Source organism: Drepanopeziza brunnea, assembly GCF_022702325.1.
Source record: "Drepanopeziza brunnea f. sp. 'multigermtubi' strain 214-2 chromosome Unknown ctg1, whole genome shotgun sequence".
Classification (NCBI taxonomy): domain Eukaryota; kingdom Fungi; phylum Ascomycota; class Leotiomycetes; order Helotiales; family Drepanopezizaceae; genus Drepanopeziza; species Drepanopeziza brunnea.
In genome coordinates this window covers 795,109-814,218 of record NW_027094064.1, presented here as the reverse complement: position 1 = coordinate 814,218, position 19,110 = coordinate 795,109, and the positions used below count along the sequence as shown (strand labels likewise).

The 19,110-nt window shown below is 49.4% G+C and overlaps 4 protein-coding genes across 4 annotated transcripts; 2 read left to right on the top strand and 2 right to left on the bottom strand.

Annotated features, from left to right (window-relative positions):
- Positions 1-696: 696 nt before the first annotated feature.
- On the top strand, positions 697-4,997 carry L3040_000169 (uncharacterized protein; the record flags this gene model as incomplete). Its single annotated transcript, XM_007295194.1, has 8 exons — positions 697-777; positions 848-1,036; positions 1,092-3,365; positions 3,412-3,855; positions 3,903-4,149; positions 4,198-4,448; positions 4,498-4,726; positions 4,777-4,997. The coding sequence occupies 8 exons, from the start codon at positions 697-699 to the stop codon at positions 4,995-4,997; spliced, it is 3,936 nt and encodes a 1,311-aa protein (XP_007295256.1).
- Positions 4,998-8,879: 3,882 nt separating this feature from the next.
- Positions 8,880-11,136, bottom strand: L3040_000168 (uncharacterized protein; the record flags this gene model as incomplete). Its single annotated transcript, XM_007295193.2, has 2 exons — positions 8,880-9,067; positions 9,117-11,136. 2 exons carry the CDS (start codon positions 11,134-11,136, stop codon positions 8,880-8,882), a joined length of 2,208 nt encoding a protein of 735 aa, XP_007295255.2.
- Positions 11,137-11,786: 650 nt separating this feature from the next.
- L3040_000167 (uncharacterized protein) lies at positions 11,787-14,673 on the bottom strand (the record flags this gene model as incomplete). The annotated part of the gene is made up of 4 exons (XM_007295192.2): positions 11,787-12,140; positions 12,186-12,351; positions 12,401-13,641; positions 13,693-14,673. 4 exons carry the CDS (start codon positions 14,671-14,673, stop codon positions 11,787-11,789), a joined length of 2,742 nt encoding a protein of 913 aa, XP_007295254.2.
- Positions 14,674-15,286: 613 nt separating this feature from the next.
- Positions 15,287-18,406, top strand: L3040_000166 (uncharacterized protein; the record flags this gene model as incomplete). Its single annotated transcript, XM_007295191.2, has 4 exons — positions 15,287-15,299; positions 15,351-15,379; positions 15,432-17,827; positions 17,878-18,406. 4 exons carry the CDS (start codon positions 15,287-15,289, stop codon positions 18,404-18,406), a joined length of 2,967 nt encoding a protein of 988 aa, XP_007295253.2.
- Between the last annotated feature and the right edge of the window lie 704 nt (positions 18,407-19,110).

Sequence of the window (19,110 nt, the reverse complement as noted above, 5' to 3'; positions counted from 1 at the left end):
CGAACGGAGTCTGGTTCTCTGCGACACTTGTTTGCCTATGGGAAGAAGAGATGGAAATACCCAGGCGTTTTTTGTTTTTGGGGGGAGCTGCATAGGATCAAATGCACTTGCTTTGGAGAACGGAAGAAAGAGATACCCAGGCGTTTTGTATTGGAGTTGCACAGGTTCGACTGCATTGGTTTTGGATATGCTGGAAATGGGCAGATATAGATAGATGCCCAGGCGTTGTTTTGGTTTGAATTTGTAGGGGTTCTTCAATGCACATTGCTTTTGGAGGAAGGAAACAGAGAGATACCCAGGCGTTCTACTTGGGTAATTGAATAAATAAACTTTCAGTACAGAAGGACTTGTGGACTTGTGAAGTAACTGTCACTAATGAGTAGGGTTTACTTTTCTGGGTAGATAGATCAATGTAAATATATAGATATATTATGAACGAGGGAAAATCTTAGAGGAGCATCTCCTTGTCTCTGTTCAGCCTCGTCTCATTCAAGCACGTCAGCCTTTCCCAATTCAAAGCTCCAGTTGCACAAGGCGTCGGTCATCCGATATTCAACTTAACATGCCCTTCTCAACTCTAACTTAGCCCTAAGATTAAATACCACAGAATATTGCCGACCTGACATGCCGGCAGATACAACCAATATCTCAGATCTACGAAGGATGTGCCACGACGCGATCATATAATTGAGAGTTATGCGAGCTGTGCTTCCAGGAAAGCCACGGGCGAAGCTGCAAGCTGTCTGTACGTGCTACTGGCAGGACAGACGACTGATTGTAAGAAAAAACCTCTACAGATCAGGCTTATTGAAATTTTGAGGGACTTGAAACGCTCATCCGTGTCCAGGCATATATCACCGGAAATGCCTTCGTCGTGCTCGCCGGGCCCGAGTCCCTCCTGCAAACTATCTACGATGATGACGAGGACCACCTCGATGCGATCACTATCGACGAGGCGTCTGGGAAGATAGCGACGTGTGCTGGGCCTAAAATCCGTGTCTACAAGCCCTACGGGCAAGGGGAAGACGCTCTGAAGGTCGGCAGAGGCATTTGCGGTACCAATCTTCGGAACAATCACTAACTGGTAACAGTGGTCTCTCCAACACAGCTTTTCTATCGACGGACCCCCGACAGATTCCGCGACGACGCTATCATGGGGTGTCGCAGAAGAGCTGCTCGTTGGCAGCTCCTTGCTGACCCTCTTCGCGACAGCAGATACGCCGACCCCCATCTGGAAGAAAGAGCCAGCCAATGCGGTCAAAATCGCCAAGTTCTCCTACGACTCCGCTTACGTCGCGTCGACCGGAAAATACGACCGTCTGGTCAAGATTTGGCGGAGGTTATCCTTCGGCGCAGACGACACGCGCTTCGATTTCAGCTACCTGCCTCACCCTGCCACGGTGACGGGCATGCACTGGAGGAGGCCGTACCACGCCGACCAGACGATCGAGAATGTGCTCTATACGATGTGCGCGGACAATGTGCTGAGGATATGGGCGGTCACTGACCCGCACGCTTCGCAAGACTTGCAGCTCTGGGGAAAGATTGATTTGGAGGAATCGATACAACCGAGAGGGTTGGCGGAGAAGTCGAACCTACGATTCGCGTTTGTTATTGACGGGAGAGATTTTATGTTGGCGACGGAGCATGCGGTTCAGGCGAAAGCTTCTGAAGGTCGCGAGGACCATGCTCTCTCTCACTTGATCGAGGTTGCGAATCGGAGCCCTGAGATATGTGTGGTGCTAGATGAGCACGGGAATATGTCTGCATGGGGACTCGAGAACGTGGGGATCAAAGCACGGCAGAAGACGAGCATTTTCAATGTTGCGCATTTGGAAGGGTTGAATCTGGGACTTCCGAAAGACTTGGAAGATGATGCGAGTTATGTCCAGTTCTACAATTTCTGCAACAAATCTGGCGCAGGTCTGAATATCCTAGTCCACCACTTCGATGGCAGGATCGAGTATTTCGAGAGTAATGTGGCCGAGCTGTTCGACCCTTCTCGCAAAAAACAGAGGTTGGTGTCGAAAGCCATCTGGACCGGACACTCTGCTAGCATCAAGAAGATGGTGCGGAATGTCGGCGGACAAGCTGTCGTCTCAAGGACCGACGGCAATGAAAGCATTGTGTGGAAGCACATGGATCGCGAGGGTGGAGCGTCGATTTTCAGGCAAAGTTTGGTCACTGAGCAGGATCATGTCCACAGAATATGTGTGCTGAGAAAGGGTAATTTTGTGATTTTCTTGCATCACGAGAGAATCGCATTATGGGATACGCGGTCTCTGGAAGCAACTCTGCTAGCCAGCTGCGAGTTCTCGCTCGCCGGAAAGCCTCTTTGCATTCTGATGTTGCCAGAGGCGGAAAATGATGGTCTTGTAGCCCATGTGGCTACAATCACCTCGAAGATGAAAGGTGTGATCTGGGAGATGAGACTGCCTGTGGCCGGTAAGAGCTGTACAGCTACCAATGGCGATTCGAAGCCGTCCATCCGAGAGTTCTGCCAGTTTGATCTGGGGGAGGACGATGATCTGGCGTATGTGCTTCCAGTCGACCCGGCTGGTTCGCCACCAGTGATGTCTGGGTTCTTGGACACTTTCGCCAGAGATATTGCACTCTCTTATACTCATTCTGGAGTGATCCGATCGTGGACTGCTAGACTTGACCTTGAAGCAAAGAAAGTAGAATGGCTGCAAACATGCTCGGTAGTGACTGGCATTTCAGGGCCATCGCTAGCAAGCGCGAACTCCATACGCAAAGCTGCGCTTGTAGATTCAACGAAGTCAGAGCTGACCATCTGGGATGTCCGAGGCGCTCAGCTAGAGTTCTCGCAGAGTTTCGCATCCCAAGACACGATACAAGATCTTGACTGGACATCGACGCCAGATGACCAGTCGATCCTTGCTGTAGGTTTTCGCTTCAGAGTCATCCTGCTTGCTCAGATGCGCTTCGATTACCTCGATAAGGGGCCAGCATGGGCTTCGATTAGAGAGTTCAACATCCGAGATCTCACGCCTCATCCCATTGGGGACTCTACTTGGCTCGGAGGCGGCAATCTCATTATTGGTGCTGGCAACCAAGTCTTCGTCTTTGGCAAAGAGGTGGACCACTCAGCTCCTGCGGTGTTGAGTCTTGGACTCCCTCCTCGGAAGCAGCCTTGGGACCTATTCGAAGTTGTCACGAGGTTCAATGGACCGCTTCCTGTGTACCATCCGCAATTCTTGGGCCAGTGCACGCTGGCTGGGAAGAGTATGGCTGTTCAGCATGTGCTCCTTGCCTTGCACAAGACCTTAAAGTACTATGTCGAGGGTGACGCTATTGATAGTCATCTAGGCATGGATCTGGAGGAATTCTATACGAACAACGATGTGAGATGATCAAAAACTTGGGGATATGCATTGCTAATTTTGATAGGTGATATCATCTTCCACAGCTATAAGCAGAGCGAACAAATCTTTCGGCGCCTTTTCAGATGATGAGGAGGAGGCCGAGACGGTGACCGAGAGCGTCGCAGCTGCGATCAACGAAAAGCTAACGAAGATTGCACTACCACAACTCTCTAGACAAGAGCAAATTACTCTTGCTGACAACGTCGAGTGCGTTGCCATTGTCGAGAAGCAGCGTCGCTCAATGGACGACAATGCTGCTCGGTTCATGCTTTTCTTCCGCCAACATATTCTGCACCGTGGTCGTGCGAATGAAGTTCGACTTTCGTGGCGGGAGATCAATTGGGCGTACCATAGCAACAGTCAGGATATCTTGGCAGATATGGTGAATCGGCAGTTCCACAGCAAAATGCTCTGGGAGCATGCACGCGAGAGTGGCATATTCATGTGGATGACGGATTCTACCGCACTAGTATGACTGCGCCGAATATTTCCAGTTGGAGGCTAACATGTTTTCAGAAAGCTCAATTCGAAGTCATTGCTCGGAATGAGTACACGAAAAGCGACTTCAAGAACCCGCAGGATTGTACTCTGTACTATCTTGCTCTCAAAAAGAAAACGGTTCTCCAAGGACTGTGGCGTATGGCTGGCTGGAACCGGGAACAGGTTGCGACTCTGCGGCTTCTCTCGAACAATTTCAATGAGAAGAAGTGGAAGACTGCGGCTATGAAGAATGCGTATGCTCTCCTTGGAAAGCATAGACATGGTAGGTGAATAGTCTACGATTATCTCGATGCTGCTGACTCGGTGATAGAGTATGCAGCAGCGTTTTTCCTCCTCGCAGACTGTCTACGGGATGCTGTCAGCGTCATCTTGAACCAACTCAAAGATCTTCAGTTGGCGATCGCAGTCACCCGAGTCTACGAAGGCGAGAATGGACCTGTACTGAAGGAGCTCTTGACCGACAAAGTCCTGCCTCTAGCTGCCCAGGAGGGTAACCGGTGGCTGGCATCGTGGGCATTTTGGATGCTTCACAGAAGAGACATGTCTGTGAGAGCACTGATAGTGAGGTTCCCGGGCCATCATCTCTCGTATCTGTCACTAATATCAACAGTCGCCTGTCTACACGCTCCTGGAGACCCCCCAGGCGCCAGACCTCCAATCTAAACTCTTCCTCACCGATGACCCCGCGCTGGTCGTCCTCTATGCCCAGCTCCGGCAGAAGACGCTACAAACGCTTCGTGGCGCCTCAAAGATAACGCCCAAGGTGGAATGGGCTTTCGTGATACACAACGCCCGATTGTACGATCGTATGGGCTGCGATCTGCTTGCTTTAGATCTCGGTATGAGCCCCTCCTCGCCAATCCTGCATCTCCTTACTGACCGCTCGAAGTCCGCAACTGGGAATTCCTTCTCCCCGCACCTACAGCATCCAAGGACATTGGCGGCGACCCGGATATGCGCTCCATGCTACGCCGGCGCTCTTCGCTCGTCGTCGCCGATCTACCGGTGTCCAAATTGTCGATGGACATGCAGTCCGGGGGGCACAAGCCGGCGCCTAGCGTGTTCAAGGAGCCCGAGTCGAGCTCGCTGTTAGATAGTTTTGGGTTCTGAATAAAGAGTTCGGATAGGGCAGTCAGTATCCCTACCTTACTATTTACGGGAGGAGCTACTTTTTTTCGCATGGCTCCGGCGTTTTTTGGGGGGGGGGGGGGGGGGGGGGGTTGGTGTGTGAGGAGGAAGAATACCCGTTGCTGGCGAACCCTTGTTTGTAATGTTTTGTAACAATAACCAAAACCCCACTTCCCACTTGGACACGCTGGATGGAGAGGTCGGTCCTTCGAAGCGGAGCGGTGTACAATAATATGTTCATCATTATTACATTGTACTGTAGAATTACAAATCGGGGACTCGACGGGTTGCTGTTGGGAATCGGGGTTGAGCGGGGAGGGGGTTGAACGCAGGGGGAATCTGGCACCGATAGAAAATGAGAGGATGAATTTGTACGTTTGATAAATTTGTTCTCCGGTGATAGCTGGAGGGAGCTGATGTGCTGGCTGATGTGTTGGCTGATGTGCTGGCCGATGTGCTGGCTGGCTGGCCCATCTCTTTTCCGAACTTGGTGGATGGCTCGGTAAGATAGGTAAGATAGGGTCAGGGTAGAGTTAGGGTAGAGTTAGGGTAGGGCAGAGTAAGTAGGCTTTGACCCGATTTGAAACGCCGGCGGGAAGTGCAGCGGCGTTAGGTATAGGCTGCTTGTCTGCCTGCTTGCCTGCTTGCCTGCTTGCTTGTCTGTCTGTCTCTCTTATGCAAGCGAGCGAGCGCGACCACAGAAGCAAGGAAACAAGCATGGAAAATTAGAGTCGACGGGGCGCTAGTCTGGTGACTGGAGAGGGGACGAAACGAGCCTAGATTCTACGACGTGCAACAAAAGGGGGCCGAAAAAAAGAATAGGATGGATTCGATTAAGCTCCTGGGCTGCGTTTTGGTGCTATCGGGAGCGGGAGAGCATGGGGGTGGGGGTGGGCAAGCGAGGAAGTGAGACTTGAGGACAAGAAAGACTAAGATCAAGATGAAGATGGCGAGGACTGAGTGGGAGTTGAATGGTGGTGGTAGTTGTGGTAGCAGTAGCAGTAGTAGTAGTAGTAGTAGTAGTATTGATTTACCTCGGGCGGGTTATCTAAGACGTTAATGCTTAGACCCTAGGGACCTCCTATAAGGTACGGCGACATGCTACGTAGAGGAATTATATATAACGCACTATCTAATCGAAAGCAAAAACTCCGTTCCGAGAGAGCGTTCTTTCAAATAGCCTCGGGTTTCTCATCTCGCGGTATCGCAGACTCTCTATAGGCCTCTTACAGGCATTTCAAGTTAGTGAGTGTAGCGCAGCTGCTATCGACTATGCTCTTTTTTCAGAGAAAGGATGGATCGCAGAGAAGATAAATCTTGTGTCGAAGGAAAAACATGAAGAGCGAATTACGGCGTAAGTAACGTCTATCGATATCGATTTGATGTTCAAGTGATTCGAAGCCGGATTCGGGGTCGGCTCCGTGGTATCCGAAGGCGCAATATCGTAGATCGTCCTGCACCTCTTCCTACCTCTCTTCGCCCCGTTCCCCCTTTATCGCAAATCCTCCCGGTCTTTTCAGTTGGTCGGCCTGTCAGGTATAGATCGTAGTCGGCATGGTGGCCGAGGCAAGAGGAGGCTCGTTCGGAATCGCCGGTAAGGGATAGTCTCTTCGAAAAGGCCACCTTGATTCAATATCGGCTCTCCAGATCCTCTCTGCCGCAGGAAGGAGAGCCGAAGGTTCGTAGGGGGCACCTCGCACAGGTAAAGAATCTTAGCCCCCCAAAGGAATAGTGAAGTGATTTTGGTAAGTAGATATATAGATAGGTAGGAGGTAAACAAGTAAATAAATAGATAGATTTATAGATTTATAGACGATTATGCGTGCAAAAAGAAAGGATCTGAAGAGTGATGTAAATACGAAACGATGGTTTTTTTTTGGTTATCCTTTTTTACTTACATACATGCCTTGACTTACCTTACCCAGTTCGTCGAATTTTGGTCCGAAGAGGCATGCTCCTCCCCTTTTTTCCCCTTTTCCCCCCTTTTTCCCCCCTTTTTTTTTTACTTCGAGGACAAGAAAGAGAGACGAAAGAGCTCTGGTTTGAAACGACGTGGAAAATACAGTGGCGTTATAATAGCGGCAGGCTGCGCGCCTTGCTTGCTTGACTAGGTAGGTAAAGGTAAGTAAGGTGGGGAGGTGGTGGAGAAGGGCACTTTCCTTTCTTAAGCAAGCGAGCGAGCGAATAAGTGAAACAAGCAAGGAAAAAGCCATGACCAAGCGACGGGAGCGAAACGGGCCTAGATTCTACGACGTGCAACAAAGAATGGAAATAAGAACAAGCTCTCGAGCCGGATGTATTACTAACGGGAGCGAGCAAGGAAGCAAGCGAGGAAGCAAGACCGCGACGGCTGAGTAAGATTCTAAAAGTATGGATGGATGGATAGACGGATGGAAATCCTCAATGCTCGCGGTCTGGCACCAGTAATTTTCTAGCAAGATGGTTATTAGCTATCTTAGCTAGAGCCAAGTTGTCAACCTATACGACACAATACAACGCAACGTCAACACAACATGATTACTCAGATAGGGCAGTAGGGAGGTAAATAAGCAAACGTCGTAGAAATCACGATCGATATATAATAAAATATTCCACTACCTATAGGTATCATTGTTAAAGCTTCAGACAATTTCAAGAAGTGCAAGGAGAAATAACAGCCAGCGAGTTAATCCCCTTAATACATCTGCCTGCCTTCTATCCTTGCCAGTACTCTTCTCTGTCTGTATGTACGAACAGGAAGAAAAAATGAATAATCAATCGAGCACCTGACCTGACCTGACCTCCGAAGTAGGTAGAGAGGTGTACGTACGTCCCGCGGATCCATGCCATCTCCTAATCATTAAACTTCTACTCTCAATCCTGCATATCAACCACCCTCCTAAAGAAAAACACAATAACAAACACAGATCCATAGATAGAGAGATAGACAGGTACCCAGATAATTAAAAAAAAAAAAAAAAAAAAAAAAAAAAAAAAAAAAAAAAGGTACCAACAAACAAGCAAACCAAAAACCAAACAAGAAATGCTCTAAAACCCACGACGTGCAACAAAAGAAAAAAAAAAGAAAAAGAAAAGGAGAAAAAAAAAAAAAAACACACAAGAAGCAAAACGAGATCTAACTAGGCTAACTATACCACCCCCCCCTCTCGTTCCTCGTATCGCAACGTGAAACGGAAAATCTCCATCTCTCTTCCGTCTGATCCACCGAAGATCCTACCAACGACATACCTCCTACTACCGTACTACTACTACTACTACCGGTACTACTACTAGTATAGTAAATGCGACCCGCGCCGGCCGGGCCCGGGTCAGAGATTCCCGATGCGCGCGCGAGTTCGCTGAGACATGGACGGGAGGGCCGGCCGTTTCAGCGATGCTTTTTTTTTTTTTTTTTTTTCTTTTCCTTTCAAGCTTTGCCTTCCAGTCGCACGGCGGATGGTAGGGTTCGCGAGTCGAGGGTAGAGTACCGAAGGTGGTAGCTATAGTAGTTAGGTTCGTTCGTGGGAAGTTGATACGTTTAACTAAAAAGTGCGACGTGCAATGAAAGTCAAAAAGGAACAAAAAAACGTCTAGCTAGCTGCGACAGGGTTTGAAAATGTCCAAGAGATGACTCGCGAAGTGTGGTTTTGGCACGGCATGATTGAACACGCTCTCGCTTGAGGAGCGCTAGAGATAGTCTTGTTTATATAGTACTACTACCTAAGTAGGAGTACGATGTACAGCCCCGAGACTGGGATGCATGGGTGGATAGGATAGTTCACAAGGGGTTTCGATCCACTGCTAGATTTCGAAAGCTCATAGAGAAGCATGGCCGTTTAATTTGTATCATATTGTGTGTAAATGCGTCTATGTATACTAATGGTATCAAACATGCGGCACGCTGGCGCTGGCTAATAGCAGATTTATGATGCTGAGTACGCCCTCGCCTAAGATCAGGCCGCTGGCCAGAACTACGATGGGTGTCTCATCGCGCCGCTTGTAAGATTTCCAGTACCAGTTTACGAAGCCTCCGATGGCTCTTGCGAGAGTGAACGAGGGGACGTTGTACATGCCTGTATTTGTATTAGTAAGATTCTCAAAGTATGATAGAGAGTGACCGACCGACGGCAACAGCAATCCCCCCAGGAATATAGGGGTGCCATTTCTTGCCCGCACCTACAACCCTCACGACCGTAATGACCGTGAAGATGACAGCGGCGCCAAATGACCACTGCGCTGCCATGTACGGCAGGCCCTTGCCAGTGACCAACCTCGCAGTAAATATCCAAACATATCCAGTAGGAACTTGGAACAAGTCCCCAGGAACTTCATATACGTTCGTGTACAGTTTGTAAATCAACGCACTAACCACGGCACCCACAGAACTCCCTACTATCTGGCCCCAGAACTGAGCGTTTGGCGCAGCACCAACCAAATGGCCAGTTTTGAGATCCTGCATCAGATCTCCTGCTTGCAAGGCGCCGGCTTCAGAGACGGCGCCGGCGATGAGGTTGATGAGCACGGAGTTCTTATTAGACTGGGGGATAATGAGGGCGAAGAAGAGTTGGGCAAGCTTGCTGATTCCCGAGACGGGGTTAAGATCTGTTTCGCCTAAAGCTCGCACGCCCATAATGGAGAGGGCCAGGGCCATGAAGACGGCGATAATGGTAGCGTAAAGAGGAACAAGGGCGCCGAAAACGACTCGGATACTTGCGACGCAGAATACGATAGAGAGAACGAGCCCTACCCAGAATGTACTGTCGTTCACCAAGTGCTCAGGAGGTGCGTCCGGCTCGGGGAGGTCTTTGATCTCCTCGGTAGTAGCGAATCCAGTCAAATTTGGGCCGTTTTCAGCCAATGGAGTGGGCGCATCCTCACCCTCCCCAGTAATGGCGGTATAACCTCTAGTGGGCTTGCTGAGTCCAATTTGGAAAAGAGCCTTCCAGTCCCTCCTGTGAATACTTTGGCGAACTTCAGTCATAAATCCTCCGCTGTTCATCACCACATGCCGTAGAGCAATATAGCCCAGACTGATCACCGAGTCGGCCAGCATAATAGCCAGTGATACCCAGACAATCCAACCTTTGCTGCCAGATTCCCAGTCATCTACAGGTCCTGGTGCCCAACCACGGTGTTTGGCTAGGGGTGAAAGAATTCCCCAACCCACAACTGCTCCAACGAGCATATGTGTTGTAGTAGATGACCCCATGATGATTCCTTGCCCAACGTATGCCAGAGATGGGTTAAATGTCCAAAGCCAGGACTCAGCCAAGGTGAACCCAAAGACAGGTAAATTCCTCAAAACCGGGAAAAAGTATGTCGCAAGAGTATATATCCCAGAAGCCGCAAACGAAATGGTCAATAATCTGACCTTTTTTTTCCAACTGCTCTTCTGACTTTTGTCAACCTCCTCCACATCCGCATCTGGCAACTCATCTCTCGAGTTCGAGTCTTGCGTAGAAACTGGCCCAGCGACCATCGTCTCCTTCCCATGCAAAACCCCAATCATTAACGCCGTCGCCGTACCACTGGGGAACTTCAGCTTCTCCCTAATGATAACCTGCCTGCGCAACGGCACAGCGAACACCACCCCAAAGAATGCCAGTCCAAGCGCCCACAGTATCAGATTTCCCAATCCCAAAAAGATCGGCCCCGACTCTTCATTTCCCAGCAGATAATTCATCGCAGGCATGACCCCAACAAATCCGCAACCCAAAGGCATCGTCCCCATCGAACCAGCCACGCTCTGCACCAGTACATTCTCAACAGGCGTGAACGGCAAATCGAGGTGTTTGGCAAAGGTCTTGAAGAACGCAAAGCCGATGAGCGAAGAGGGCATGCTCATGCTGGAGATCCAGCCGGTCTGCAAGCCAAAGTACATATTGGAGAAGCAGATTATGAGGCCGACGCCGAGGCCGACGAGGATGCCGCGGAGGGTGAAGTTCTGGCCCTCGTTCGCGTGGCGGGCAATGAAGCGGCGAGCGTCGCTACGGCGGCGTTGAGCATCTCTTACTGCGGAGGTTTCTTGATTGTTGTGGCCGCTTTGTGTGGTGATGTAGCCGTCGTCATCGTCTTGGGCGTTCGGGGGTGGGGGGATGGGATGGTAGTCGGGACTGTGTGTTGCGCCTCTGTCTGGTGCCATGATGTATGAATGTTTCTAGGGATGAATCTGGAGATGAGAGAGAGGTCTGGTACTGGAATTCATCCATGGTTTGGGAGGGACACCAACATGTTTATGGTAAGGCTGTATGTATACCGAAGCTAAAGTCGAGATCGCTGACCAACATGGCCACTCGTATCGGCATGCAAGATGACGACATCCGAGCTAAGCGAGACTCCGAAAAGGCGTGAATCCAAACAGTAAAAAATTACAACCAAAGTCACTTCAACAGGGTAGATACCTTCAACATGGTAGATATTGTGACATTGCGCAAGCGACTTCGGAATTAGAGATAATTGTGGTGTCGCTTTGCTACAGAGCGAATTTGAGCCAACGTTGCAAATCGACGTTCGGGACTTTTCCTACTCTTAACCCATGAGCAACATGATATACTTCTTTGTCTACGTTCTATCTGGATAACAAATAGAAGAGGATTGCTGCGATCGGTAAGGTGCCTGATTTTACTAGCCGGGGGACCACTTTTTCATGCCGTAAAGATTGTCGATAACTCCGTACTTGCGGACTGCACTCTGCTCAGTCCGACGAGTCCTGTCAAATCGCTCTCTTCAATTCAGTTTGGAACGCGGCGATGGTATATCCATGAGCTATAGTACACACTCATTCAAGGCATGTTAGTCCACCCCTTCTTCTCCTTCGTCATCTTCGTCATCTTCGTCTTTCTCCTCTCCATCGGAAACGCTTTCTCCCAGCGCCTTAAGCTGATCCTTGTACTTAGTGACCTTATCTTCCAGATCACCAAACACCATAAGCAGATCATCAAGCTCGCCCTGAACCGCCTGCTTCTCTTTTTCCTTCTCAGCCAACGATGCTGCAGCCCTAGAAGCATCTTCGGTGGCAGTATCAATTCGTGTCTCAAACTCCCTGGCTTTTTCTTCAGCGCGCTGTAGACGTGCTGCTTGTTCTTTCCGGTTTGTTTCGTACTCGAGGTTTGCAGTTTGGAGATCCTGGAGATGGTCTTTGTTGGCCTGCAGATTGTTAGGAAGTGGTTGAGATATTATGGGAGTCCTTACTTTTGTGAGATCGGCCTCCAACTTAGTGATCCTGTTCTGGAGATCTGCTATTTCTGCCTCGGTGCGTTTCCGTGTTCGGTCTGCGTTGGTATCAGACGCCTTCTGGATATGTTCGAGTTGTCGCTGATGGTCTTGAATTAACCGTGTTTGCTCGGCTTGTAATTTCCTGAACGATATTAGTCAAATTGTGCGGCCAGTTCGTTGGAGTTTCGTACATCACATCATGCTCGTGATTCCGCTGCAATGCCTCATTAATATTCTTGATCCTGTCGAGCTCAATAACGAATGTCTCTTTATCCCTGCGGTGATCTGCCTGTTCCTGTCCCAACTGTCTACCCAGTGAGAGTAGCTCATCCTGCGCCTTTTGCAACGCCTTGTCTTTCTCTTCGAGCTGGGATCTCAAAGTGTCAACCATCTCACGAGAAATGCCCTTTTGAATACCGTTGGCAACGACTGGGACTTCAATTCCAGGATCCCGGTCGATGACCCGACGTAGGCGACTGAAATTATCTTTGACAAAGTCGACAAAGGTGGAATCGAAAAACACTTCGGGCAAGCCTCCAATCGGTGCTGAACTGAGCTTCTGCGGGAGGACTTCAAAATCTCGTAACAGCGGGTGGTTTCTCAACTTGGTCAGCGTATCGATGTACCTGTCCCGACCCATTTGGGAGGCCAGTATTGGGTGTATAGTTGCTCTAGGAACCGGGGAGTCCTTCGTTGAGAACTCGTATACGATTCCAAGAAGGATAGCGCATAACCCCTGTACAAGTACACCGTCTCCAACGCTGCTGGAAACTGCCTGAACTAAACTTTGAAGATTGCTACCTTCGCCAAGGAAATCATTGACACCGTCTGGATCTTCAAACAGCCATCCGCAAAGCAACATTAAGTAAGCCACCAATATCCGCTCATCTGTATTCTTCTGGAATCCAATGATGAGATTACCAGTCAGGGTCTGAAGGCATGTCACTACTTCTTCACCTTGAGACGCATCACCATCGGCAACGCTCATGGCGAGGCTTTTTGCATCTGGATCCTCATAGACCAGATGAAAGAGAATTACTGCTGCAAACCAATATCGATATGGGTCGCTTGAAGCTTGGCTATCAAGTGGCAGTAGAAGGGCTGTCAAGACATTTGCAGTTTCATCAGCTCCTGCATTATGACCCTCAATAGCGCGACGTAAGAAGTGCTTTCGAATAAGCTGGTGATTATAGAGATAGGCTTTGATGCATTCGCATGCCGCAAGTCTGGAGTCGAAAGTGTTCATGAGTGGTACGCTTAATGTCAGGTCCAGTAAGCCGTCTATAACATAGACCTTGGGGACTCCTACTTTCGAAGGGCCTTTATCTCCATTCTCAGAAGGTTCGTCAAGCACCGAAGTGACTGAATGTTCCGCAAATCTTTCTTGGAGGCTTGGATTCCCACGAATCAGATCTGCACATGTTGTCAAAGCCTGCATCAGATGTTAGCCACGGTAAATTCTCCACGGTGCGAGACAAGATACCTCAGCTTTGATTTGGGTTTCTGTTGAGTGGTTGAATGCCAATTGCAAAACTTGGTCTAAGACCCCTTGACTTGAAAATGACTCCTGGTTTGCATGTGTACCAACGCCACCAGTTACGAGGAACAACCTCAAAACTGCTAGCAGGGCATATATGTTTCTGTTTTTCTGAGTCTTTGCCCATTCAGCTTCCTCAAAGTCCTTGTCCTGCTTGTGGGCAGCATCACTGAGTAGCCAGGCGACTTTGGAGACACAGCCTGCTTCCCTGAAAAATGATTGATTTGAAGGGTTTAGACGTAGAAGATTCGCAAGTAGAATCAAGCAATCTTCGACTATCCTGCCACCCTCAACGAGACAACCCTCCGCCTTTATTATATTGAATATTCGATCAAATGCATCTTCAAATGCAACTCGTTTCTGCAGTTCTGTAGAAGTTGGTGTGAGATAGGTAAGCAATGACAATGCTTCATTTCGAATAGCGTCTCGCCTGTCATCCAGTACAGCCACAAGTCTTGATATTCCTAGCGGTGCCGTGAATATGCATTCTTCTGTTCTCTCTGTCCGGGACGCCAAGATGGCAGAGAGTAGTTGCAGTGAATAGAGTCGGGAGTAGAAGTCCTGAGACTCTAAAAAGTCCAGCAGTAAGGTGATGTTGTCCTGGCGTTGGGTAAACTCGTCTGCCAGCCATAACGCGATCTCTTCTGAGGCTTCGGGACTGTTCTCGTTTGGGTTGAACAGCATCAACAGTGTTTCCAAAGTGCTTTTGACTGTCTCAACATCTTCGCGATCGTTGTTGAGACACCCGATAAGCCCTCGTAGAGCATCCGAGGCCACAGATGCTGGATATTCTTTGGCAAAACTCCGCAGTCCCAGTATCGCAGCACGTCGGTCTTCGAGAAGGGTAGAAGAGGTCAAGCGGCTGGAGTACACTGTTATTGTTTCACTGGCCGACTGCCTTGCGGGCGGCGTGGTGATTGCGAACATATCTGTCTAGGCAGCGGTCTGGAGGAGATGTGTAGGTGGTTGGAAGCAGAAGCATAACCTGGGATTGCCATTGACTTTCGTGAGCATGGTCCCTACGGCACAAACGAGGGTCTCATTGGAACTTAAAGAGAGGCGTCAAATGCATGCGCAAGTGAGTCAATAACAGCAATAGTCCGAAGTGCTTGCAGCAGAGGGATATGGGATTGAGATGTAGATGTAGATATTCGAAGGCGAGGCTCTTAGAATTAATGTGGCCTTGTTAGACCCCTTGACCCTCGGTAGCCACGCTTGCTTGTTTAGTCACTAGCGCAATCTGGGGTGCGGCTCGAATTAACTACCTACTTACTAAAATTGTTCGCCGCAAGCATCTATCCTCTCCTCTCCACCAGCTCTTTCATCACGCAAATCCGGAGGCTTTCACCTCCTTGACCTGTAGCGCCGCACGCTACCGTGCGCTTCAGGACTATTACTTTTGAGCTTAGCAGCAGTCGCTTTCCCGTCTTTCTTTTCTCGCGCTCGACGTCCTTCCAGGCAGCCTGCTCACGACACTGATCTTTCCAAGCACTGAACTTCCACGTTTGATTCCAGAGCCGGCGCACATCCAATCAGCAAGATGGGTGTTCCAGGTGCGTGTCCTTTATGTGTATGCGATTACAATGCTAAAATTTTATCATCAGCACTTTTCAGATGGCTCAGCCAAAAATATGTAAGCCCCCCCTCTCCGACCCGTCACACGCGCAAAGCTTATGGTTATTTAGCCCAAAATCATCAGTAACGTAATCGAAGAACAACCGCGTGAGATTGATGGCCAAGAAATCCCAATCGATACACGAGGCCCTAATCCGAATGGAGAAGAGTTCGACAACCTCTACCTCGACATGAACGGCATTGTGCATCCTTGTTCGCATCCTGAGGACAGACCAGCGCCCAAAGACGAAGAGGAGATGATGTTAGCGATATTCAAATACACAGATCGTGTTGTGAACATGGTCCGCCCCAGAAAGCTCTTATTAATTGCTATTGATGGAGTTGCTCCTCGCGCCAAGATGAACCAACAGCGCTCTCGACGATTCCGCTCTGCCCAAGAAGCACAAGAGAAGGAAGCTGATAAGGCCGAGCTTCTCAAGATGCTAAAGTCGCAAGGTGGCCACATTGAGGAACCAGAAATCAAGAAGGCTTGGGATTCAAACGAGATAACTCCAGGAACGCCATTCATGGATATTCTAGCCGCCAGTTTGCGATATTGGATCGCGTACAAGCTCAATACAGACCCCGCGTGGGCCAAGATGAAAGTCATCATCTCTGATTCTACTGTCCCCGGTGAAGGCGAGCATAAGATCATGGAATTTATTAGATCCCAGCGCTCATCTCCTCATCATGACCCCAACACTCGACATGTCATCTACGGTCTTGACGCCGATCTCATTATGCTGGGACTGGGCACCCACGAGCCTCACTTCCGTGTTCTTCGAGAAGATGTGTTTGCACAAGAGAGAGGACCTCGTCTGTGCCGTTTGTGTGGTCAGGCCGGACACGAGGCAAGAGAATGTACGGGCAAAGCAAAGGTAAAAGATGGAGAATTCGATGAGAAGGCTAGCGCCCCCGCCCTCAAACCATTCATCTGGCTCCACGTGTCTGTTCTTCGAGAGTATCTAGCAGCTGAGCTATATGTCCCAGACCAGCCTTATAGATTTGATCTTGAGCGAGCTATAGACGATTGGGTTTTCATGTGTTTCTTCGTGGGCAATGATTTCTTACCTCATCTTCCCAGTCTCGAGATTCGAGAGAATGGAATCGACACTCTCATTGCAATCTGGCGTGACAACATACCACATATGGGCGGCTACCTCACAAAAGATGGCCACGTCGACTTGGAAAGAGCACAGTTTATTCTTGATGGACTAGCAAAACAGGAGGATGCCATATTTCGGAGACGAAAGCAGACAGAGGATCGACGTGAGGCCGGTGCGAAGCGACGCAAGCTCGAACAGGATCGTGGTGGTCGAGGAGGTCGTGGTGGCAGAGGTGGATTCAAAGACTCCCCATCAAACGGAAGACATAAGCCACACAACGCCGCACCGGAAGGACTTCCACTTTTCGCTCCAGGTGCCAGCATTAGCAGAGAGGCAACAGCTATGACGCATGATATGGCTGTCAACCGAGGCGCTATCTACAAGGCAAATTTGGCCAACAAGAGTGCTGCCGCAGCATTGAAGAGCCAGATTAACGGCAAATCTTCTATTGAAGATGTCACTGATGCTGCTAATAAACAAAATGAACCACCAGTATCTGCACTTGGCAAACGCAAGGCAGAAATTCTCGAAGAAGAAGGCGACAGCAGCACCACGCCAGCACGAGATACTCCACAACCTTCAACCCCCAAAAAACCTGACGATGAACCACCACCAGACACTGTACGCTTGTGGGACGAAGGTTACGCTGATAGGTATTACGAGCAAAAGTTCGGAGCTGATCCTAGCGATATTGCTTTCCGCCACAAAGTGGCAAAAGCTTACGTCGAAGGCCTTGCTTGGGTTTTGCTCTACTACTTTCAAGGTTGCCCATCATGGGATTGGTATTACCCGTATCATTATGCTCCTTTCGCTGCAGACTTCGCAAATCTCTCTGATATAAAAATCTCTTTCGAAAAGGGCAGAATTTTCAGACCATTTGAGCAGTTGATGGGTGTTCTCCCAGCCGCTTCCAGGCAAGCCATTCCTGAGACATTCCACGATCTCATGACTGATCCCGAGAGTGAGATCATTGATTTCTACCCAGAAGATTTCGTTGTTGATCTCAATGGCAAGAAGTTTGCTTGGCAGGGTGTTGCCTTACTCCCTTTCATTGATTCCGATCGGCTGCTTAGCGCCATGGCTAAGAAGTACCCAATGCTACCACCTGAAGTTGCGGCACGCAATGGCGTCGGCAAAGACGTACTTCTTGTTGCAGAGGCTCATGAGTCACTCTACGCGGACATTGCTACAAACTTCTACTCGAAGAAGCAAGGGCCCCCACATTTCAAGCTCAATCCAAGTACCAGTGAAGGCTTGACTGGAAAAGTTGAGAAGAATGATTCATATTTACCTCACGGCTCTCTAACGTTTCCTCTTGCGAGTGGAGAGATGCCAAGCTTGGACGAAGATCGTTCAATCAGGTAAGTCAGCATCTGTCGCCCTTTGAAACTCACGCTAATATGCTGTTCAGTGTACATTATGAGATGCCTAAGTCCAAGCATATCCATAAATCAATGTTACTCCGAGGTGTAAAGTTTAATGCCCCTGCATTGACTCAGAGCGAAATCGCGGAGACCAAGAGGAAGGCAGCCAGCTCAGGCCGTGCTCATGGCGGTGCTCCACTGGGAGGAAATGGTCGAGGACGCAATGGTTTCAACTATGCCTCGTCTAACCAATACCCTGGATCGTCCAGCAATGACCAGTCCCGTGGACCCCCTAATCATTACCAGAACCCCTTCCCACCTCCTCCCCCAGGTTGGACTCCTCCTCAACCCGGCGGGGCCGATTTTTCTCGTGGACCTCCCCCTCCACCCCCTGGCTTTGATCAGTACGGTCGGACTCAACGCAATCACCAGGCTCCCAACCCTGGCTATGGTGGGCCTCCGGGATACGGTGGTTCGAACGATCGTCGGCAAGGTGGCAATGAATACCAAGGAGGGAACTCGTACCGTGGAGCACGTGGTGGTGCTTCATATCGTGGAAACTACGGAGGACGTTAAGTAAGAGGAGAGGGCCGAGTGTGGGGTGGGGGTGCTGATGCCTTTAAAAGGTAGAGGTGAAGAAACATAAACTTCATTCGATTCTTAACGAAACCAGAACTGTAGTCTATTCTGCTCCGTTTTATGTAAATTATCTCTGGAATAAGAATGAAAAAATGTCCCAGAATTGTCCTCGCTTAAAGCTCTCCACCTTCCCGAATGCTGGATGGATGTTGGTCGGTCTGTACGTAAGTCTCGGAACATATCTGCTAATAGATCATACATCAAGATCAGCCTTAATATACTCCGAGTGAGACCCACACAGCATCTGTGGTGTTCCGATGTCGTCTATACTGTGAGTATGATTGTTAAGGCCAGTAAGCTATGTCTTAACATAATACAGTAGAGACTTCCTTCCCCTGAAACTGGCATCTTGTACGAGATCTTAGACTTTGGGCTAATCTGCTTGCAGCACATCCTTGCGAGCTGCTCGGCAATCAGGTGCCAAGTACGGAGGTAGGTAGGCAAGAGTACTACGTACAGCGAACGACCACGATCACATTGCGCGAGCCGCGAGCAGTCCAGTCCAGTCCAGTCCAGTCCAGTCCCAGTACTGCATCCTGCGATCGCTCTCGAGCTCGAAAATACAATCTGCTATCAAATACCGCCGTCTTCTCTTCGAATCTTCGAACCAAAAACAATACTCCTACGCCTCCAAAACTACA